The sequence below is a fragment of the Megascapheus bottae genome, chromosome 11 (genome assembly GCF_031878675.1).
Source record: "Megascapheus bottae isolate mThoBot1 chromosome 11, mThoBot2.hap1, whole genome shotgun sequence".
NCBI classification, from domain to species: domain Eukaryota; kingdom Metazoa; phylum Chordata; class Mammalia; order Rodentia; family Geomyidae; genus Megascapheus; species Megascapheus bottae.
Window position 1 is genome coordinate 2,858,025 of NC_143519.1, and position 24,367 is coordinate 2,882,391.

The window sequence follows — 24,367 nt, forward strand, 5'->3', positions numbered from 1 at the left end:
ACCTGGCTCCATTTCCCCAAGTACCCTGAATGATGAACCCCTGGGGAAGACACAGGCAATGGAGGGTAAGCAGAGTACGTATGTCACCAGAAGGCCGACTCATGATGGACGGCATAACTCTCGGGCTTTACATTTCTCCTGGAAATAATGCTCAGAATAAAAAGGAGCAATGTGGATTAAAACAGGAAAAAAAAATCCATCTCCACCACATAAAAAATGGCAGAATAAACTTTAAAAACCCATTTGCAAAATAAGAGAGCCACGCTGTTATTTGCATTTTGCAAGCGTGCGAAACACTGACATGGGAGGTGTGATTTATGGACACACCCGCTCTCCATGGACTACGTGCAGAGGTACACAAGGATTCTATCCTCACCTCCAGACAGTGGTTCCCTTCTCATTTAACAGGGACTGGATCAAAAACTCAAGTTCTGATTTCTCTAAAAATGCAGGTTTTTTAAAGCTAGTACGATAAAAGTTAAGCTTTATCGAAGTGTTTTATATACCTTCAAATGCTATAGAATGGAACAAATTTTTTAAATTACACACTTGACATAGTTCATCAAGTTCGACATAGGTGCAATGGTTTATTGATCCAGTTAAATGCCTATGTATTTAGATCCTATGTACTATGTTAAAGTTAGAAGTGGTATTAAGAATACTGACAGTGAAATAGAGGAATATTATAGTAATATGAATAAATATTTTTAAGTCTTTATGATATTCCAGGCAGCATATTAGGTATGCCATAGACATTTTCCTTAAATGACCTGAAAGAAATCCCAACATTCCTATATGTCAATGTTTACATGGTCCTCTCTCCCTCCCTCCCTTCCGTCCTTCTTTCCACTTCCTTTCTCCTTCCTTTCTCTTTCCCTCTCTCCATTCTTCCCTTTTCCCTTTTCTTTCTCTCTTCCTTCTTCTCCCTTGTCAAAAAAATCAACAATCACTAGAATATTTCTTCTTTAGTTTAAGTGATTTATCTAAGTTACTTAAGCCAATATTGAAATGAACACAGCTAGACTTTCTTTTTTCTCAGTTGCTCCGCTATTCTCTATATGATACGATGTAAATTTTCCATCAGAATTTTGAGTGTGAACCAATTGCTCTCCTATTTTATAATAGCACTAGAGTTGGGATTTTGGCCTAGTGGTAAAGTGCTTGCCTAGCATGCAGGCAGACCCAGCCACGTTCGATTCCTCAGTACCACATACACAGAAAAGGCCGGAAGTGGTGCTGTGGCTCAAGTGGTATAGCGTTAGCCTTGAGAGAGCTCAAGGACAGTGCTCAGACCCTAAGTTCAAGCCCCAGGACTGGCAAGAAAGAGAAGGAAATAAAGAAAAAACGATTGCATTTAGAAAGACAGGATGTTGGGATATACATACAGCACAAATTTATGATAAAAACTATAAAATATAGGATTTAAGAATGGCCTGAATCTTTGTTTATCTATATAGTTAAAATTACTGCTATTTCAGAGATTACCAAATCATTCAGTTTCTTTTCTTGCATATGACAAGTAAGTTACCAGTGGTGAGAATTGATTTCCTTAAACCATAGATATGAAACCATCTTCTGTGCCAGGCAATCTTCTGACAGAAGACAGACAGGCAGATAGACAGACTGGCATATAGATGAATAGATAGAAGGATATGAACTGATAAATTTATGGATAAACAGAAGAGTGATGTATAGATATAGAAATGATAGATGCCAGATACTAATAGATGTCAGATAATTTTTAATGGATTATCTAATTTCTATTCTTTGACATGGGCTTAGACTCATCTTGTAATGGATGAATTAAATGTGACTATATTTCATTAGTTCATTTAGCACACAGTTTGTTTTGGTTCCATGCTATAGTATATTTTAAGAAATCCATGAGACAAAAAAATGAATTTAGAAAGAAGGCATTGGATTTACTTAGTGCCCAGTAACTCTCAATTTTGCTGATATATTGCATTGCAAAAAGGTTTCTTTGATGGTGCAGGAAAGCAAACCACATAACAATTGGTTTCTTGATGTGGATCAGTTTCATATTGATTATATCATGGCTTTCATTGGCAGTTAAGTCAAGAGTGGGCTAGATATTTATTAAGGTCTTGAGCACTAGAATGCCACTATTTTATTAAAGATCATCAATGACTTTGATAAATATTTGGATATGTCTATTGTTCAAAACAATTTCTCATGTTCTTTTTGTTGTTGTTGTTGGTTAAGGGGCTTGAACTCTGGGCCTGAGCACTGTCCCTGAGCTCTGCAAGGCTAGCACTCTACCACTTGAGCCACTTCTGATTTTCTGGTGGTTGGCACTGGAAATAAGAGTCTCATGGACTTTCCTTCCCAGACTGGTTTTGAACCATGATCCTCAGATCTCAGCCTCCTGGGAAGTGAGGATTACAGGTGTGAGCCATCAGTGCCAGGTTCATGACCTTTTATTACTATTCTTTAAACAAAAGCAAAAGAAACATTTTTTCAAATTTGTCAAGAGGTAGCATAAATGTCCATAACAAACACAAAAAACCAGGAAGCATGCAACACGACGGTACTCTGAAGAACAGGCAGAGGAGAGGAGGACAGGGGCAGAAGGCAAAGCTGGTGAAATTAAGTGGTCCTGTAAGTAGAAGCCAGCCACTCTCAAAAACAACAACAGGAAAGAAAACACTGCCATTTCCCATGTCGGAGATGCACACTGGAGCAGGAGCAGGACTTCACTCGGGAGCCACTGGCTCAGGCCCCCACCCAGTATTGTCCCTTGTTTGTGAGCTTGTGCTATGTCTATAAAATCTCTGGGCTCTCTGCCTCAGGCCATGGGTCCTGAGTTAGCAGACAGTTACAGTCTTCGCAGAGTAAGAAATCATTTCTTCCTTTCCTTTTACAGGCTAAAGGACTCGAACATGTCACATAGCTCAAGCTTTTAAAAAACATATGGACTACTCAAATCTCACAAAGACATACTTAATGGTCATATTGTTTGTGTAAATACTGTCTAATTCCACAAACAATTTGCAATGCTTTGCTAACCTACACAATTCCAGCTGTGGATCCACAAAGCTCCCCTTGAAGGCCGCACGTGAAATTTCATGATGCAACACATCCACTGCTGGTTTGATTCCTGTCCAGTGCTACAGAAGATCATGACAATTTTTACCATGGTTCACAGCTCGGGCACACAGAACCTTGGCTATCACCAAGCTAAGGCTCTAACTTTCATTATTAGTTCCAAGAGCAAATGCAGAAATGGTGAAATATAACGTACACTATGTTCTCTATCTTTTGTATCTGAAGGGAAGATGGTACCACTATTTATTGACACTGCCACAATCATATAGTATTTCATATCTACATTAAGAATAAGCAAGGCTGAGGGGTGTAGCTCAGAGGTAGAATGTGTGCTTCCATGCACAATTCTGGCTTTGATCCTTAATGCCCCCCCAAAATTATTAGAAAGAAAGATACCGTACCATTTGTAAAGAAGTGGAAAGATCTGGAAAAAAAATTATGTTAAAGTGAAGTAAGCCAGGCCCAGAGAGACAAAGGATGCATGTCTTCCCTTAATGTGGAAGCTAGATTTAGCTTATGAGCAAATATGTTAGGAGGTATGCAAGTTCATGCAAATATATTAACTGATATATGGTAGATTCAAGGAGAACTCAAACAGTGTAATTCCATAGAAAGGCAAAGTCAAAGTTCAGAAAAAAAAAAACCCCTAAGAACAAAAACATCAGAAGTGATCCTTGAAAGGGGCAAGATACTTGAAGCCGGAGGGGGGGTGGCGTCAAGGGAAAGAGGTAGAGAAAAGGGGGGAAATGCAGCTAAAAATCAATGCATAGCCTACAAAATGAAGAAGAGTGAGGGGAAAGTTGGGTAGAGGAGGGGTGGGTGAGAATGATTAGAGGGATGACATAGATCAAGATGCATTGCATTCATAAACTGCTTGGTTAAATGGCAACTCTTCTGTACAGTCGCTCAAAGATGACTAAAAAGAGAAAGGGAAATGAAAGAAGTCGTGGGTCTATTGCTCTCTTAGGAGAACAGGAGGTTAGCTGGCCAGGCCAGGCCACTGTGTGAGGTGGTCCAGACCCGCCTGGACCTGTGTCCTGGGCTGTGCTCGCAGTGTCTTGTCTCCAGCGCCACCTTAAGGTGCCCCATGTACCCCTCATGCCTGTGCTTCCCGTGTCCCTCTCTGTCAATAGAGGATACATTGAGGAGGCCCAGATCTGTCTGGCTATAGAATGGAAGTGGGGAGGGGTCTCTCCCTCTGTCTTTTCACTGCGGTTTGAGACAGCTGCAAAAGAGACCAGGGCCCAAAGACCACAGCAAATGGAAAGGCCACCCCTCCACAACTGCCGGCCTTTTACAGCGTTACCGGTCTGCTGCCAATCACCTAGGCTTTTGTTTTGAGCAGAATGTCTTCCAATTTCTGAAAAAGCAGAATGCCCCCCCCATCCTCCACTCACTCCTGTTGTGTGCGCTTTTTATTTCCAGAAACAGAATTCATGGTACTCACATTCATGCCCATGTGGACCCAGGGAAACTTCCAGAAGATCTCTTGTCTGATCTCTTTTTCTTTTTAATCTTCATTTAGGGGATGCCGTTAAGTGCTTGTTGATGCTAAGTAATTCAGACATCCTCCAAGCAAGATCATGTATTTGATTCGCATTCCGTCTCCCTGCTGCACGTCTAACCTACCACTGTCCCCTGTCTGGTTTTATGGCATTCCTGGTGAATTGTATACACAAAAAGCCTCAAATGCAGCACACCACTGTGTGTCCATGCTTCCTCTATAAATGTCAAGCAAGGGATAAATTCCGGCTGACGTGTGGCCATTAAACCGGGGTGTCATGTAACTCTCAGCTCCTCGGCAACGCGTGGCATTGCCCACAGCTCCACAGAAGGAAACAAGCTGGCCACCGGTGCCCAGGGAGGGGAGATGCTGGGAGGTGACAGGGGGCCCAGACAGCACCAGAGGGGTTTGTACTGAAAACAAAGTCCTGTGAGTAGTGGGGGTGGGAAATGGCTTTTGACTGTCACTCCCAACTCTCTGCTTCTTAGGAGGCCTGGATCATGCTTTAACACAGAGGAGTCAACTCTGCAATAAAAATCAAAGTAGTGTTCACTACAGGAGGCTCTGCTGGGAGCCTCCATGCATTTATGATGTACGGGGAAGTGTCCCGGAGCAGAGGAGGGAGATTAAGGAAATCTGCAATCACCACCCATTGCCAGAGCCAGTAGGTGAGTGGGTAATGTCGGCAGATTATAAGATTTATTTTTACGATGAAAATTATTGATGTTTGTCACTAGCTCATTATTGTTATTTTGAAAACATAACTGGAGCATATAATGTGGCTGTGCCTATACAAACCGAACATTTCAGTGAAAGTGGTCATTCAGTGGCCAGTTGATTTCATGGAATATGTAGACTTTCGGCGGAGTTCGTTGAGGATTTTTTATGTAGACAATTGACAAAATAAAATTAAATTTTAGCTTCATGTAACAATGCTATGGCTTATGTAGAAACTAATGTACTGGTAATAAAGTATTTATTATGGCTGGAGTTTAACTCTGTATTTTATGAAGATAATTGTTAAGATTAATATTCAAAATACAATGGCATGGAAACAATACTAATTTTATTGTGTGAGGCCTTTCTCTTAAAAAAAAAAAAAAGCTAGTATTTTTATTTGCTCTTGAGTGGTCTTTATCCTGGTAGCTTCCAGAGGCCTAACTCTGTGAGCACTGACAGGAAATGGCGTTCTGGATGATGTTCTCAGCGTGAACTTCCTACAGTTGAGACTTGCCATATCCCAAATGAAGCTGACTCCGTGGAACTTGAGATGCCGAGATTTGATGATGTGCCATGACACCACAGGAGCATGAGGATTTTATTTCCCTTCTTGGGTCATCCACAATCTCCTTGTTTTAGCCCAGGCCACATGGAAAAAACATACCAAGATCTTTCAGAACATTTTATGCCGCTGGCACCTGACATGACTTTGAATACCGTAATATGAATTGTGTCTACAGTATCCCACTAAAACAAGCATTCATTTTTAGTTGTTCTGGACATTCTTTCTCTTCTGTGTGTGTGTGTGTGTGTGTGTGTGTGTGTGTTTACATACATAATATATACACATATGTACACACATATGTATTATAGTGAATAGGCAGAAAAATGGAGTCAGCTGAGATAGAGGAGAGAGAAAAATGTTAAATTGAAGGAGCCTAGGAAAGAGCTACCAGCCAAGGAAAAAGGAGGGTGAGTTATCACTTAGTTAATTTCTGTCTCATTAATTTCACTTTCAATCACAAAAATGAATGCGAACCTGAGTGGTGGGGCTTTCCCGGTGCCTCTGGAATGACGGAGCTGCAGGGCCACTCACACATGGCGGGGGGTAGCTGTCCTCTTCAGGGAGACCTGTGGGGAGGACAGCAGCCAGCAGTTAAGTTGTGTCTCTGTCCCCAGGTGACACAAAAACCCACAACAAAACCCTAATATTTTCATAGATAGAAACATTAGCAAACAGAAGTTGACTATTAAACTTTGTAACAATACACGGTAATACAAAGTATTTCTACCCCTTTTTTGTGGGTCATGGGTTCATGGGTCTTGAACTGGGCCTAGGCACTGTCCCTGAACTCTTCAGCTCAAGGCTACCACCCTCTCCTTGAGCCAAGCCCCACTTCCTGTTTTCTAGAGGTTAATTGGAGATAAGAGTCTCAGGTCCTAAAGGCCTCATATCTAAGATATATCAACAGCTCAAAAAATTGAATCACTCCAAAACTAATCTCCAAAGAAACAACCATCCTATTAAAAAATGGGCCAAAGACTTAAAGAGAGTCTTCTCTGAAGAAGAAACAAAAATGGCCTATGGACACACGAAGAAGTGCTCGACATCTCTGGCCATAAAAGAAATGCAAATCAAAACAACTCTATGATTCCATCTCACTCCAGTTAGAATGGCCAGGATCAAGAACTCTAATAACAACAGATGCTGGAGGGGATGTGGCCAGGAGGGATCACTACTACACTGCTGGTGGGAGTGCAAACTCATTCAACCACTATGGAAAGCAGTGTGGCAGTGCCTCAAAAGACTAAACATAGAACTCCCCTATGACCCAGCAATTCCACTACTTGGCATTTACCCAATCACCCAGAAACAAAGACATACTAAATCCACTAGCACAACGATGTTCATTGCAGCACTATTTACCATAGCAAAGATATGAAACCAACCCAGATGTCCCTCAGTTGATGAGTGGATCAACAAGATGTGGTATTTATACACAATGGAATTCTATGCTGCTGTCAGAAAGAACATGCCCTATTTGTCAGGAATGGAAAGACTTAGAAAAGATCATATTAAGTGAAGTAAGCCAGACTTAAAGGAACATAGGCTCAATAGTTTCCCTCATTTGTCATAATCAGTAGAAACCTTGGGCTCTCCTAGCAGAGCTTTCCAATAGGGCAAAACCTAGATACATAAGGCCATATAGGATGACGCTAAATGAAAGGACCTCCAGGATATAGAAACAAAAGCCATATAATGAGTGATTGTTGTCCTTAATGTACTGTTATCTTTCATCTCTTTGGCTGTCCCTTGGCTATCTCATATTGTTACAGTATTTCACCTTGTTATCTGATATATTGTATATATGCGTATTTGGTTATTTGAAGTAGGATAGGGAAGGGGGGAAAACAAGATGTGGGGTGAGGGTGGGGGGAGGGAAATGGGGACCAAGATGTGGGAAAGTCAATATTGTGAAGTAATGCACCTTTTATCTGGCGAATATAAAGTAACCCTTCTATTAATTACAATAAAAATATATGGAAAAAGAGTCTCAGGTCCTTTTGTGCCCGGGGTGACTTTGAACCTTGATTCTCAGATCTCAGCTTCCTGAGTAGATAGAATTACAGGCGGAGGCACCGCACCTGGCGCCCTTTTCATTTACTAGAAGAGAAGACGTACTAACAGATACTGTATAGACTAAGAGCTATGAATATTTAGCAGGCATGAGGAGAAGAAAGACCTGGCAGTAACATAAAGAGGGTGGGAGAGGAGATGGAAGCCGTGATGAAGGCTGCTGACGCCGCCTCTGTGGGCTGCTGCAGGAGGCAGGGATACCCCCTTTGCACAGATGGAAGCAAGGCGAGACCTAGCCAAGTGTGTGCGGCAGGGGCTTCTGCTGAGTGAGCAGGGAGGTCCTGGGGAGAGAGGGGAGCAAGTGTCTCTGCCACACACCGAGCCATGGTGGATTTTAGTGGGGTGACTGTGAGCCCCTCCCCAGTCTACAGAGCACCACTTAGAAGAGAAACCAGTGACGTTTACATGCCATCATCCAACACAGACGCCACGTGTCTGCACTCTGGCATTCCAGCTGTGCAAGACTTTGTTCCAGGGCCCCCCCGATACTGTGTAGGTTCACCTCCCAACCCCAAGTTCTAGGGGCACCCTGACTCGTGACACGCTGCTCTACACACAGCTAAATGCGCCCCGGGGAACAACTTGTCATGTTCCAGTGGTCGTGAGGGAGGTGTCACGTATCACCACAAGAGAGGTGATTAATAAACATGAGCAGGTAAGCAAGGGCCCAATGCAGTGGATTCAACCTACAGAACTTTAACCACTGAAGCAATTACTCCTCTCCTTGGAAGGCATAATTAACTAGCACAGTTTAATTGATTAAACATATACATGATTCCTAAATTAAAAATCATTAGAAAATCACTGTGCATTTTTCCAATTACAGGAGTGCATTTGCTCTTCAGGGAGGTCCATATAATAAGGGCTGCCGATGGGTCTTCTTGTTAAATGTGCAAATGCCCGGGCACAGGGGTTTGCTGCCCAGAGACCGGCCAGCACTGGACTCTGGCACAGTGTAGGTGGGGTCTGGGGGAGGGAATGGTCCCCAAACAGAACTCGAAGCAAAGTCCTAGAGGTCAGGGGAGGGTTTGTGGAGAAGGGAGGCAGTAGTCGTAGCAAGTAAGACTCCAGCCATGGACTTGGTGATGAAGTAATCCAGAATTCCTGTGGAGACAGGAATCTAAGACAGGATGCAGTTTAGAATTCCAGACAACTGGGCAGGGAGTTGGCACCAAGAAACCGAACAGGCCTACCAGTCCCATCTATGACCAGGAGTGAGGGCCGGGATGAGTGAGGGCCGGGGGCAGAGGGCTGAGAAGCAGCGTGCTCTCTCGTGGGGTGTCCCTCCTGAGCCAGAGGTCTGAGGCAAAAGGAAAGGGTTCAACCGTCTTCAGACTCAGCAGGGAGTGAGAAGGTTGCTTCTAGAATCAAACAGAAGCTTGGCTTTGATGGTAAGGCAGGACCAAATAAACCGCATCATGTGCATTCCACAGGTTAGAGTCAGCTGGTGGGAAGCATCCTCTGAGCAAGGCACTGAGAGAGAACCGACTAGAGCAATGCCCCTACCAACCCTCAGGAAGCGTAGAATTGGGTGCAAGGGCATTGACCATGTGAGGCAGTGGGCTGGGGAGTGTGGACAGCACTGGGTCAAACCTGAGAGAGCAGGGTCCTTTGGATGGAAGGATTTCTGAAAGCTTCCTGGCAGACTTGCTGCTGACCTAGGGTTCCTAGAGCAGCATACGGAAGGGCGAAGTGAGAAGAGGCTGGGCTCCCTGGATGGTGGGCCGAGTCTATTTGAGGTGTGGCTGACAAGAGCCACGTGGCCTGGAGTTAGCTCGGTGCATGGGCGCGGCCGGCCTGCGTCGGCTCGGATAACCAGGCGGTGCACAGAGGCTGAGCGCAGTGCAGACACAAACAAGACCTTCTCCTCACCCCGACGGACAAATGCAAGCTCAAGGTAACAACCGCTTCTTTGATCGCTATTTTTTCCCTGATGCTCAGCAGTAAAGCGTATATTTATTGAATAGCAAGAAAGAAAATCATACCGGTCATAATGTGCCCGTGTTGAAATTTTTTTTTTTAGATCTCCATTTCTCTACTAAATAAGCATCTTTATATAACCAATATTTTGTTTGATAGAGCTAACACATTCTAACACTGCAAAGTGCTTTCTAATCTAATGATAAATAACCACAAGTCCAGGGAATAATTAAGTACACAAAAAAAAGATCTAAGTCTCTGTTAACATCAGCAAAAGGATGGCAATTAAAGTAAGTGATAGCTGTAATTACTTGCACATAACTATATTTCAGCAAATGAACAAACAGATAATTATTTCTGGGAGGCAGAGATGGCATGTAGACCCTGGTATCCCGAGGAGAGCTTACTTCCTAGAAAACAGTACTATTTCTCATTCATGTAGCATTCTATTCTCAACATTTGCTTTCATCTCGTGTCTTTATTTAGCCTTGCTGGTACCACACACATTAAGAATCAACACCAATAATTGCCTTCGGAGGTATCAAAATCCTATAGTTGTAGAATGTCTTCAGTTTGTATAGTACTAACTAGGGCAAGGTTTTATTCCCCTAGCACTTCTTAGCTCATCTGAAAAATTCATAATCATCTCAATCAGCCAATGCACACTGAGGATTGCAGTCTAAACAGGTGAAAACAGAACGTGCTTGTTTGTTTTTGGTGGTGCTGGGATTAAAGTCAAGGCCTCTTGCTTGCCAGGCAGGCACTCTACCACTTCAGCCATGCCTCCAGGTGCGTTTTCATTTGAGGATCTTGCTTTATGCTCTGGGAGTCGGAGCTGTGATGTGACTACGTGTGCGTCCCGTGGCCTCTGGGGACTGCAGGCACGTGGCACTGTGCACACGCACTGCGCTTGCTCCAAAGCAGAGGTGAATGGCACACACCATGAAGTGTCATGACCTTTTTCTGGCCTTGAACTTGGACCTTGGGTTCTTTGCCTCCCAAGTATCTAGGATTGGGTCATGGCACCTTAGACCAGTGCTAAGTTTTTAGTAACTCCTGGGGAAGCATCGGGACCCAGGACTTCACGGAATCCACTGGAAGCCGGTACCATCGACTTGGCAAGCTGCTTTGAGGGGCTGAATCCTTAACTGAACCAATTACTCTGGGGATGTTCAATCAGTCTTCACTGGAGGAGAACCGGGAGCTAGCTGGGTTTTCTTTCTTTGTTTAAGGGATGAGTACAAACCTAAGTCAGGATTTGGACACAATATATTTGTTATACACATTGCAGTTTATTGTTTGTTTACTACGCATCATGTACTTAGAAATGATTGGGTGTACAATTCACAAATTGTACTTTAAAAGCTTTATGGTACTGAAGAATTAATTTTAGGTCATTAATTTTCTAAGAAAATATTTCTATTTCTAGTGTTGCTTAGGGAATATTGCCTGTTCAGTTAGCTTTGGGTTTTAAATTCTGGAGTAAACTCACAGCTGTTTGCATTAAATTTTCTAGGCTCTTTCCCAAGCTATAGCTACTGTCATTTCATTCAAACAAAGAGCAATTAAATATATGGGTATAAGAACAATCCCTTTCTCTCTCTCATTGTTCTTTCCTTCTCTATTTTCATAATGGCTCCTCCTTTCTGTCCTGTAAAAAAAGGCATTATTATTATTATTATTATTATTAATTATTATTGTCATTCCTGGAGCATAAACTCAGTGCCTGGGCTCTGTCCCTAAGCTTTTTTGTGCTCAAGGCTACTGCTCTTCCACTTGAGCCACAGTGTCACATCTAGCTTTTTCTGAGTAGTTTATTGAAGATAAGAATCGAATGGACTTTTCTGCTAGGCTGGCTTCGAACCATGTTCCTCCGATCTTAGCCTACTGAATAACTTCGATTATAGGTGTGAGCCGCCAGAACCCTGCAAAGTCTTTCTTTTTATATTCCTTTACTCTTGGATAACAAAAGATATTCTCAATGCATATCTTGTAAAATTGAGGGAAGGGAGGAGTTGGGAGGGATGGGATCTGTTCATAAGATGCATTCTATTCATAACAGCTTTTTTTGTTCCTCAGTGTAACTACTTAAAGGTAATACAAATATAAATAAGATGTCCTTCTGTATTTTCTTTTATACATTTTATTATTTGACGTTTGACATTTAGACTTACAGTCCACGGGACAACTGCTGTGAATGGTAGCATTCTGGCAGCACATCATCTTTCTCTGCCTGAGTGACAGTTGGTTATTAAGATAAAAAATACTTATGTACACCAGCTGGGGACTTTCTTGGTTTTCTCCTTCAGCTTCTTTAATCACATTATCTGGAGAAGTTTGCACAACACTGGAATTATTTCACTTCTACAGTGTTGGGAGAATTTACCTAAGAAGCTCTGTGAGTTCCTTATGGGCAGATACTCTGTTTAATATTTACCTGTGCTATTATTTAGCTACTTCTATAGTTGGGGTAGTTGTGTTGTTTGAGAAGAACACTGCTTTCTGAATGTTCACACCTGGGCTCCATCACTGGACTTTACTTCTCTTATTACTTTGGAAACAGTGTACTCCATTTGTATTCTCCCAGGGGTTATTACTTCAGTTGGCAGAGCTGGCTAGTTAGGTTTATCAGGGTTTGATATTAAACAGCAGTTTCCTTCCTGACTTCCTTTATTTAAAAATTAAAAAAAAATTCTTTCTAGTATTGTCGTGCATCCAGAGCCTAACAATATGCAATCCTTCCAGTTATTTGCTAAAAATATCCTTAATTCCCTTTGGCTCTTTACAGGAACGCTTTGGTGATTAGTAAAATATCTATGTTGACAGTTATTTTAACTGCATGTATTAAAAATGCCATTACATTTTTCCTTGGATCTCAATTGGGTTCCATTTTTTTTTTTTTTTTTTGGATTGGTCATGGAACTTGAACTCTGGTTCCTGAGCTCTTCAGCTTAAGGCTTGAGCCACAGCACCACTTCTGGTTTTCTGGTAGTTAATTGAAGATAAGGGTCTTGTGTACTTTTGTGTCTGGGCTGGCTTTGAACCTCAATCCTCTGATCTCAGCCTCCTGAATAGCTGGGATTACAGGCGAGAGCCACTGGTGCCCAGCTGGGTTCTTTTTTTATAATTGGTCCTGTTTGAACATCTGGCTGCTTTTAAGTTTCATGCTGGTCTTTAATTTACAAGTATCTCCTCATAGTAGACTGAGACATGGTCTCCTTTCTACTTTGCTATTCAAGCTTTGCAGGAATGTGGAGGTTGATACTGTTTCACTAAGGTTGGATAGATATGGGATTGATGCTCAGACATGAGGTTCATTCTCTGCAGACATGAATGAGTTCTTAGCATGCATCCCACCCTCTGCTTTTCTCCCGCCCCAGCTCTGCAGCCAGTCCCCCGCTTCCTGTCCCTGGAGTTCTGTCTCTCCAGGGTGGAGATGCAGAATCATACTTCCAGGGTCCTTGGAGTCAGACGTGTTTGGTGCCAGCCCTTGGTGCCGACTCTGTAAGGCCTTCGTGTGGTGGGGGGAGCAGGGGAGGGGAGAGCTGGACCATCTCCATGATGGTGGAGCTCACCCACGGGCTCCCGGAGACCTCCTGGGCGCTCTCGGCCACATTAGGGACTGGATCCAGGGAGGCGCTCCCAGCACCCAGACCATAGCTGCGCTGCGTGCCAGGCCAGAGCCTAGAGGAACACTCGCGGATGGATGCCTTGTCTGGGGAAGGAACTCTCGCGGATGGATGCCTGGTCTGGGGAAGGAACACTCGCGGATGGATGCCTGGTCTGGGGAAGGAACACTCGCGGATGGATGCCTGGTCTGGGGAAGGCAGCTTCCCCTGGGTGCCCGTGCGATGTGGAGAGGCCTGCGCACGAGGGAATGGCCGCCCACTAACCCCGGGAGCTAGAAAAGCTCACACTTGCCTGAAGCACAGACACACCTGGGGTCTGCTTCTCCCCACTCTCCTCAGAGCCCAGGACACCACTCACATTTCTCACTGAAAACGTCTCTTTCCCTGGCACCCAAATAACCTTCTTACTGGGTCCATCCCATCTCTAAAACAATTTCTAGAACGCCCATTCGTTTCCTTTGCTTCTGTGGGTTTCGTTTTAGAGATGACTTCTCTCTCCTTTCCTGTTATTTTTGTTTAGTTGTAAACAGTTGGGTCTAATTCAATTTAATTTCAGCCTCTGGTATACTTCATTTGATTTCTGTAATCTTTTAGACTTTAGAATTTCAGCATTTCCATTTCACCGTTCGTTTGATTTCTCATTTCCGATGAATTCTCACATAAAGGTATCTGTATAGGCAGGGGCTCCATGTAACCATACTTTCTTTAAGGAGTATGACTTTGAATTTCAAACTTTTGAACCCCTGTGGATAAACTACAGCTGGCTTGTTTTTGGGGAGTCATTCATGACTTTCTTTCTTATCTTGTATGCTATGTATTCAGGGGTTCTTTTTTTGCGTTGAAATATATATTTGAAAAAAATAATAGTTTCAAAGGATACTTTGAAGATGATGATTGTGTTTGAGGATAATAACTGTTGTGTCCCAGCGCACAGAGCTCCAACATAGAGAGTCAGCTGAGTCCTAATCACTGGTGGTCCTGGTATACTAATTTAGGGGTGGCATTCTTCAAAGTCCCCCCCCAAGACCTTGGTGAGCCTTGGCTTAGGCTCTGCCCCTGGAATATGAGGTGACAGAACCAAAAGTGGGCTTCCTGCTGCCTGCTCTAGACTTGGGAGTGGCACCACTGCTCCTGGGAGAAGAGACTGGAACTGAGGACACCCCCACACTCACACTGCTTTTCAGCACAGCGCAGCACTGGTGACCGTTCTTCAACGCCTGAAACCAGGCTGAGCAGAAACTCTCTGCCTGTTCATCAGTCATTATGAGAAGACATTGGCTTCTTTCGTGATGTTGATATAGGTGTGAGCAGCTGACCAAACTCATTTCTAAAGAATGTACTCCTTCCTGCCCTCCAAGCCTCTAGAGACAGTTGCAAGTTGTGTTCCTCCCATATCATTCTCTTTCATATCCACAGTTATCAGAATGCTTTGTTTTAATTTCAAAGTCTTGGAGGACCATCCAGTTCCTCTAGGCAGGTTTCATTTTATGCTGGTTCTGCACACCAGCACTGCAGAACCTCTGAGGTGCCGGCAGGGTGCCTGCGGTCCTTCTTCCTCTGCACACCAGCACTGCAGAACCTCTGAGGTGCCGGCAGAGTGCCTGTGGTTCTTCTTCCTCAGCAATGAGATGCTGACATTAATTCCTAAAGTGGGATTTCACAGTTTACATCCTATTTTTCCATTGTTAAGCCTGATCCAGTTTTTTTTTAATTTTAAATCCATTCTCCCTAGAAAGTTGATACTGCTTACAAGTTTCATCCACTCAGTTCTGAGTTTGAAAGAGCTTACCATTAGAGACAGAATTTCCATTCTCAGCAGTCATGGCACTGGAGAGTGAATTGGATAATTGAATTCCACTGTTATTTGCATTTCTGTCTTGAGTCTCTGAAGCAATTGCTGATGTTGAAGGATCATCACGGCTAGTTAGGTTCATGTTAGTTTCAAAACCTAAAAGGAATTAATAATTATTAATTAATAATTAATCGTTATTCTTCTCTTATTAAAAATGTGCTTAAAAGCTGAGCAACAAATTGCAAGAAAGAGATAATGATCAAGTCAAGTTACATTCAAAATAAATTCATAATTATCTTTAAATTATATAATAGTCACCAAGTTTTTGTCACACCATTGCTAAAGATCAAGAAAAACAGTAAGTGTTGGAAATCAACTTTAGACCTTGCCATTTAAAAATACGTTCATAGAGAAGTTTTTATAGGTTGAACATACAGTTCTCCTCATTGCAGGAGGACTATCCGTTCATCCAAGGAGTGGGGTTTTCCAAGCTACCAAATTGAAACACAATAAACCAACCTTATAGCTTTGACAACACAAATATACTTTCGATGCAATTGGAAAAATTTTCTTATCCATCTTGGAAAAGTAAACTTCAAATACTTTAAAATGTTTTCTGTTTACCAAAGTAACGACTTACACATCCCATGTGTATCCTGAGATCTAGAAGCCTAGAAGCCCTTCCAATGTCAGCTGGGAAGCAAATAAAGGCATTTAAACACGATGTTGCGTTGGTAGAGTTAAATATAACAACTATGTATGTAGTCTTTCGAGGCTGACTCCCCTACAGGCTCTGAGTATAATCCCCAGTATAAAATTTAAAAATTCCTCAAAATGAATCAAAGACTCAGACCTGAAACTACAGCACTACTTGAGAACAAAAGGGACCTAGAGTGGCAGGGATTTTTGAGGGGAAGGAGAAAAAGTATAAGAAGCAAAAGCCAAATTAGTGTTAACCTCAAAGTATAATGCTTGTGCACAGAAAAAGAAATAATTAACAGAACCTACAAAATGGGAGAAATAAATTTGCAAACTACATATCTAACAAAGAAATAATGCCCAGAATTGATAAGAAACTCAACAAACTCACACAAATTAATAATCCAATTAAAAGATGATCAATAGACCTAAACAGATATATTTGAAAGGAAAGTATGCACACAAACAAAATGTACAGGAAAATATGCTCAACGTTTTTTAACCCTCAGGGAAATATAAACAGTATGATGTAAATTTGCTCCAATTGAAGCAGCTACTAGCAAAACAAAAAGATCAAAGATGAAGCTGGCAGGATGCAGTAGAACCATGATGGAAAACTGTATGGTGGACCCTCAAAAACCTGAAGACATGCTTGGCGTGGTGTCTCAGGACTGTAATCCTAGCTACTCAGGAGGCTGAGATCTGAGGATTGTGGTTCAAAGCCAGCCTGGGCACTAAAGTCTGTGAGGCTCTTATCTCCAATTAACCATTAGAAAATTGGAAATGGCTCTGTGGCTCCAGGGGTAGGGTCATGGTCGTGAGCTGAAGAGCTCAGGGACAGTGTCTAGACCCAGAGTTCAAGCCCCATGACCTACACAAAACAAACACAGAAACCTGGAAGGCATATCTAGCATGGCAATGGTCCCTCCTCCCACGTATACCAAAGGCAAGGAAAGAGCACGTGAGAGTACAGGCATCTGCACTGTGGTGCTTCCTGTAGAATGAACCAGAACAGTGGCCCAGGGTCCCTCACTGGAGAAATGTATGAAGGAAGCATGCTGCACACACCATGAAATTCTCTTCACACTCACAAACAATTAAAGGCTGTCATCTGCCGCAATGCGTAGAAAAGGAGATCGTGCCATGAAATAAACCAGGTGCAGAAAGTCAAAAACCACATGATTTCCCTCACATGTGGCATTTCAAAAGATTGATCTCATAGACAGATGTTGAGAGCAGAATGGTTACTAAAGGCTGGGGTGAGGAGAGCGGGGAGGGGGTGAGGAGGGGGCGGGGAAGGCTTCTCTGAGTGCCAAGTAGGTAGCAGTTGGAAAGGAGAAGGAGGGGGCCTCACCTAGCATGATCGAAGCCCTGGGTTCAATTCTTCTGTACCACATACACAGAAAAAGCTGGATGTGGCACTGTGGCTCAAGTGGCAGAGAGCTAACCTTGAGCAAAAGTGTCCAGGGACAGTGCCCAGGCCCAGAGTTTAAGCCCCAGGACTGGAAAAAAAAAAACAAATGAGAAAGGAGCAGGAGGTTCTGGGGTACTGTTGTGTAGGGCAGAGCTGGTTCTCACACAAAGTACATTTCAAAAAGTGACAGGGAGGAATGCTGGGATTCACCACACAGACGTGAAGATGGACGGCCAGCCCGGTTCAAGCACCACACTGTGTGGACGTGAATCGACACGCCGTGCTGCATCCCCTACACGGATACAGTGTTTAGGTCTTTGTCTGTTAAAATAATGTAATTAAGAATTAAAATCCAGCAAAATACTCATGACTTAAAAAACCCAGACATTATATGGAAAATGAACTGGCTATCTTGTGGGGTGGGGATGGGAGGGAAAAACCAGCAGAGAGAGAGAGAGAGAGAGACAGAGGGAGAGGAAGGGCTCACAAAGAGTTGTACTCATTACTTATAACCTGATTCATGCAACTTTAACCCCTCTGTGTATCAGCTCTACAATAACCATTGAACAAATCAAAACTCCAATTACAAAACAAAACCAAGCAGGAGCCCAGTGACTGCTGAACTTTTCTCCATAGAAATAAAGGTAAGGACATTAGGTTCAGTAGCCGGGGAATGCTGTGGGCACACAGGTGAAAATTCCAGAACCTCCTTCATGGTCATGAGCAAGGCTGGAGTGGGTGGACACAGAAGGCACGCCTACTCCATCTGGCCAGATCCTGTCTGCTGCTGAGCACCAGTAAGCCAGGCTCCCATTGAAAGCTGTCTTATGCCCTAGAAAGGAACTGGCTTTGGTTTCTCTGCAGACTATTTCTTTTCATTACACAGCTCAGTGTTTTGTCGACTGTCTACTCTGTACGGTGTTAGGGACCTTGGGTGCTAGAGATAAACAACAAATACCACACGGCTGTCTTTGGGGTGTGCCTCCCAGGAAGGGTTCCCACAAGAGAAAAGCAAAGGCATCAGGGCAGTGTGTCCGCAGGGGCGCGGGATCTGAGGGTCACGGCGGGGCGTCCAGCTGGAATGAGGAAATACCCCCTTCCAATGCACGGCCTATGCACCAGTGGTGTGCAGGGCGTCTGCTGCCGTCCCCTCAGGATCCCCATCTCGTTCCATGCCACTTCCCTGTTGCCCCATCCTCAGCTTCATAAGAATGCTCACGTTTCCTTCTGAGCCTGTGTTCAAGATGAGGTCACTGAGACCTAGAGGGACACTCATCTTCACACCAACGTCGCGCCCTGAGTCGGTGCTACAGCAGGATGCTCCACCCCACCCGCACCCTGCCCCTCCCCCCTGGGCTCACCTGTGGTGTAAAGCACAAGGTGGCTCAGACTTTGGCTTCTTCTTCTTCTTTTTTTTTTTTTTATCATTCACACCGCATGCTAATGAACCCAGAACTCAAAATGGAAGCCGGCATTCCAGTAGCGAATGCCGTGACATCAGTGTTTATGCCCCTCATCTTAGGGTTGTTCTCATTCATACCTTAGCCAAGAGGTTCCTGGTCTCCTAAACACCTTCGCTCCCACTGAATTCACACTCAAAAAACAGCTGTGCCCCAACTCGTCCTGAGTGACTTCACTTCATTGACAAGTGCAGAGAAGTTTCCAACATTACATGCCAAAATCGCTCCTGTATTCTGTGCCTGGCAATGCCTGACTTTCAGTAAGAACCAGTCAAGAGAATGGTGGCATTGAGACCTTGGAAGAACTCTTTGTCCTTCTGCATGTCTGAGATGCATGTGACACCGAGAATTTTAGGGATAACTCAGAGCGGATCCACCATGTCTGCTCTGCTCATGCCTCTAAGCCATAGTCCCCAGTATTTTCAAGGTGAAGAAAATTCCCGGAGCACAGGAGGGGATAGTAAACCCAACCACACAGGAAAGATGTTAGGAGACGCCATCTCAATGGACGTGGCAGTAAACAGCTGTTCTTCCATTTCCATAGAGAACAAAGGTAGGGAGCTATCTTTCCATGGCTAGACCAGGCACAATATTAAAGTGCCATTCTGAAAAAATAATTCAATTGAAAAGGACTGAAGGCATAATCCTAATGGCTGAGCAGACGCCTAGCAACCCCGAGGCCCTGAGCACACAGACCTGGTGCCACCAAATCAAATAAATAAGCAACGCCCCCCCCCCACAAGAAACATTAAGGAAAACAGTGCTTCAGAGATAAAGGTCTCTGCATCCTGAGAAATTAGTGGATTACTTCACGCCATTTTCTGGCTGGAGACCAGTAACTCCAGTTAAGTCTGAACACCTGCCTCATTTTCTTTGAACCCATAAACAGGATTTCTTCTTGGCCTCAGCCTGCTGCTGTCTGTATGCAAGCTGAAGAAAGAAAGTACATAGGGAGGAGACACAAAGATGACGCCTTAGCTTTTTCATTAGGATATGATTATTAAATACAAGGGTGCAATACAGGCACACTTTAATTGGATCTTCGTCTAATGAGATGTGTTAACATACACAAAAAGACTGCAGTAGTCGTGTGCTCATTTTTACATGCCTGAAGTATCTCTCAAGGCAGAGGGTAGCATCTTTTTAATCCTATGGCTCCCCCACAAGCAGCAATGAGCAGAGAAACCCTTCTGGGCCATGGCTGAGAAGGGTTTTGACTGCCCTGTGCATTGAAACCAAGCGTTCAGCAAAGTATCCCTACAATACGTATTACAGGAAGCCCACACTTAAGGGGCTCACAGTGTCAACAGTGTTTGGGACGGGACTCTGCCTAGGACACAGGTCATGACATCCGTCTTTCACCAGCGGCATCAACTGCATCCTAAACCTGGCTTCCAGCAAGGATTCTGAGCCAGGGTGTGAAGACAAGAAGAAGAAAGGGGTTTTAAAAATATCCATTTACAAAAAAAAAAAAAAGTATGTGAGCTTCAAGGTATGGCTATGAAAAGAAAGGCTAGGGATTTAGAGTGGGGTTGAGGCAGAAGGGGTGGGTGTTGTGGAGAAGAGGAGGCCAGCCTTTTCCAGGGCAGCAGAAGGGGTGGGTGCTGGAGAGAAGAGGAGGTCAGCCTTTTCCAGAGCAGCAGGGGCCAGGGAGAGTCTTGAGGAGGAAGTCAGGGCCAGAAGACCAGAAGGAGCCTGCTGCAGCTCTTGGTGACTCTGAACATCAGTGCACACCCTTGGGTTAACTGAGTGGCAATCTTGGGCACATGATTAAGTCTGCAAAGAAAATGTGGAGAAGTGTGCAAAGCCTTCAGTAAATCTCTCTCCTAGAAACCATTGCTCCTGACAGCTCGTCAAGAGGCAGAAGCCAAAACACAAGTGAGTGGACTGAAAGGCTGGACAAGACCCAGGCAGGACCCAGATGGGCAGAGAAACAGCAGGGAACCTACTTCTCAGACACCCCCTAACTGCCAAAGAGAGCAGGAAGGAGCCGAAGAGCTAAGAGAGAGCACAGGGAGTTTAAGAGAAATACTTGACCATGCAGCATCTCTGTCTGCTGGTTACATCCCTATGAGATAGGATCCGGGTTTCTGCAGCCCAGAAGTAAAATGACCTGGAACGAAGCCGGCTGACTTAATACCAAGAGTGTATACCAAGAAGACAGGACAAACATGAAGCTACAATTTAACCTTCTTCCTTCATCTGGGTATAGCTCTAGAGGAAAATTCATGTGTGGAAAGAGAACTGCAAACAGGGGATGAGCCTGTGTTTTCCTCCTTGGTCTTTGGGAAAAGTACAAATGCAGAGCAAGGATCCTGGCATAGGATCTAGAAATGACAGTTTCACAGGGCTCATGATACACGTTAACCATCCGCAATGAGGTGTCCGTAGGCCCACTTAGATCTGAAACCAGCCGCAAGGTGCTATTAAACCAAGTCAAGTTTCCAGCTGTCTGGTTTGGCTAAGATCTTCTGTTAGGGTCCTGAAGAAAATCACAAAGAGGAGCCATCACCGCCCCCTGCTGTGGCAGCAAATGAACCAGACATTCGTTGACACAGTAGTTCAAGCGTTTGGCTTTTTGCCTCTCAGAAAGTCACTGCAAAGAATCCTGCAGCCACAGGGGCAAGCTTGCTCAAGGAGCTCTCTCCTGTGTGCAGAGAAGCAGAGGTGGGGGGATCGGGAGCTCTCTACAGGGGTGGCTCTAAACGGCTGCACACTGGACTTGGGTACAATTCAGACCCTAAACGTTGTGGCCCAGTCTTAGCCCTTTGCTAGCAGCTGCAGAAAAGTTATTTGGAAATGTGCAGTGTGTAGCATGATGAAGGATCTGTCACTCGATCATGTCCTCCCATGACACAGCTATGAGCTGGGGGTTGGCTGCTTGCCCCCCTGCAGTCACTGGAAAGAATGGGGTGATGAGCGAGTTCCGTGGCTGCAGGACCCCACGACTAAACACCGAACACAACACATGGGCCTCAGAGGGCTGCCGGGGGTCACAAAGGGGATGTCAGCTGTCTCCACTCATGTTGTCACTGTCTTCCTGCCAAGGGTAGCAGGATCGTCTGTAAATCACCCGCTGAAGCGATGTCAACACATGAACCAACTCCAATAACACAGGTAGTAAGCAAAGAAAGGACGTGGATGGTAAAGCTAGCAAATGACTGCCGGAATAAACAAGGTTTGCAGTACCCACCTCAAGAAATGCACAGAAAACGAAATGCCAGTGTTCCTGGAAATTTAACTCCCTGCATGCTTCCTTGCCCACTTTATTCTGTTCCTGCTACCAGAGTAGAAATTCACTTCACTTCCTTTCCTTTCCTGGTACTTGGGCTGCTCACTTTTATGCAATCAGTTACCTATCCAGTCTGGAAGCATGGCCAGGAATGGACATGGTGGGGCTATGTGGTCACTGGCCTGACTGTCCCGGGGACATTTCCTCCATGGCAGGAATGATGCAAACCTGAGAGCTTCAGAATAATACCCAGAAAACTGCACTGCTGCTGTCAGTGGTTTAGCTGGCTCTCTTCCCTCTCCTCAAAAAGTGAGGGGAGGGGACAAGGCCCCACCTTCCTGCAGAGAAGATGGTGTCTACAGATGGCAGGGCTTGTCATTGAAACGGAGAGCTGAAGATCAAAGTGCTGTTTCCATGCTTCCATACAATGCGCTGTGCTCTCTCTCTATTGGGCACGAGGGGCCAGTGGCTGGACCTAGCATGGACTTTGGGGCTGGGGTCTCAAAAATCTGTGCCCTGCCTGCACATCAGACTTGATTGTGCCTCCTTAGATTCAGGGTTTGCTATTTCCCCGGTTCAGGCTGTTTCTGTCAGAAGCACATTTTCCACTTAAAAACCCTCCCAGCCTGGCCGAGTGCCTGCCTACGCCATCCACAGTCCTCACCTTCATAAAGGGACGCATACAACTTGCCCTCAGATCATGCTTTCCTCAAACGGAGGAAACTCAGCTTCTCCACAGATTGCTCTAATCTCCTTTCAAAAGATGGGGGGAAAGGATAAATAATAGTATTAACTATTATGCTAATTTTATCCTTTTTGCCTGGAGTTAACCTCTGATATATTAAATCCTGGAAACAGCTACAGGTCTTGAGATGATGCCCTAGGATAATTCGATTATCCCAGGAACAACACGTGTTTTCTAAATTCATTACCGAGGTTTCCCAAGATGTATTCAGTCCCCAGAACACGCAAATGTGTTGATTTGTAGCTGGGCCACCTCACCAGGTTTTTAAATAATCATCAGATTAAAAAGACATTCCAAGGTTTAACATTACCATATGCAAATGAGGGAGGCACTTGCCCCACAAATCAGAGATAACTTTCAGCCTGGATTGAAGGAATAGCAGACAACCTCCCTCCATTCCCTCTGAACCACCCCTGCAACTATGAAGTTAATGCTAAGGACTGGAGCCCTGGGCCTGGTGTGGTCCGCACTCTTGTGAGCAGACAGAGCTCTGGTGAGAGGATCGACGTGGTGGAAAGTCACCTGAACGCTCCAGTAGGACCTGAGGACCAGTTAAGGTCTGGAGAGTTAGCAATGGTATATTCCATTCTTCGTAAGAGCTGAAGACACTCCATCTATGGAAAATCTCAAAGGACTGTATTAGTAGCAATACAGAGAGGTAATTGAATACTAAGGGCGAGTCAATACAATTCTCAAACCTTTTCAGAAGACTGGATTTTCCTCTGTAGAATCTGCTGTCTGGGACTGGTTATTTACTTTTGAAGATAACTACAAGGATCAATCATGGGGGCATCTTATTTTAAATCACTTCTTCATCTTGTCTGTGTCCTCTCTGCCCTGCTATAAAACCCAGCCAGACCCATCTGGCAGGTGGTCCACCTGAGAATTCCTTCTAAGGAAAAGCAGTTCTACCAAAGAACATGACTCCACAAATAGCTTACTGCTGGAGCTTGGGTTGTTTCTCTGGATGAGATTAATACTACACACACACACACACACACATTCTTTTGAAATATTTTCTTGTGTCTCCTATGCAGCTCCTCCCTCCTGGCAGGGCCCCTGAGTAGTTTAGCACCTACCCATTGTGAGGGGAAAGAAATGAACCTTAGCCTTGTTCCAGCATCCTGCAATCAACAAGTGTTGTTTAGCCGCATGTGACCTGTGCTGAGGGCACCAATAAGAAAACTGCCGCTTCCAGGAGAAACCAGGGCAGAGTAGCCAGGGCTCAGAACACTGTGCACACTGTGGAGGGAGCTGGCGCTGTTGACTCACGGAGGAAGACATGAGGCGAAGTGGTATGGAATTCAGCCAGCTCTCCGAGGCTGTGCAGTTTTCTGGGTTATCTAGGAGGTAGTCATAAAATGATTCAAATCAGCCCTAAGGAAACTAAATGCCAGTTGGTAATTAAGAAATCAGCTTTTGTCTTTCAGTGTTCTTCAGGAAAGGAGGAGGACGTGATGGAGGGAGAGGGAGAAAGTGTCCAGATCCTCTGAGGAGAAAAGGCCCCTCACGCCCTGGTTTCAGAGTATTTCTTTACAAAAGGAAGAA

The 24,367-nt window shown here is 44.3% G+C and overlaps 1 protein-coding gene across 1 annotated transcript in view; it reads right to left on the reverse strand.

Annotated features, from left to right (window-relative positions):
* Positions 1–24,367, reverse strand: part of Myo16 (myosin XVI) — a 337,213-nt gene that overhangs the window by 13,018 nt on the left and 299,828 nt on the right. The window contains exons 33-34 of the mRNA XM_090341887.1: positions 15,267–15,425; positions 6,330–6,421 (exon numbers count right to left, since the gene is read on the reverse strand). Of these exons, the coding sequence (XP_090198013.1) occupies positions 6,330–6,421; positions 15,267–15,425 (251 nt within the window). The remainder of the gene's footprint in view (positions 1–6,329; positions 6,422–15,266; positions 15,426–24,367) is intronic.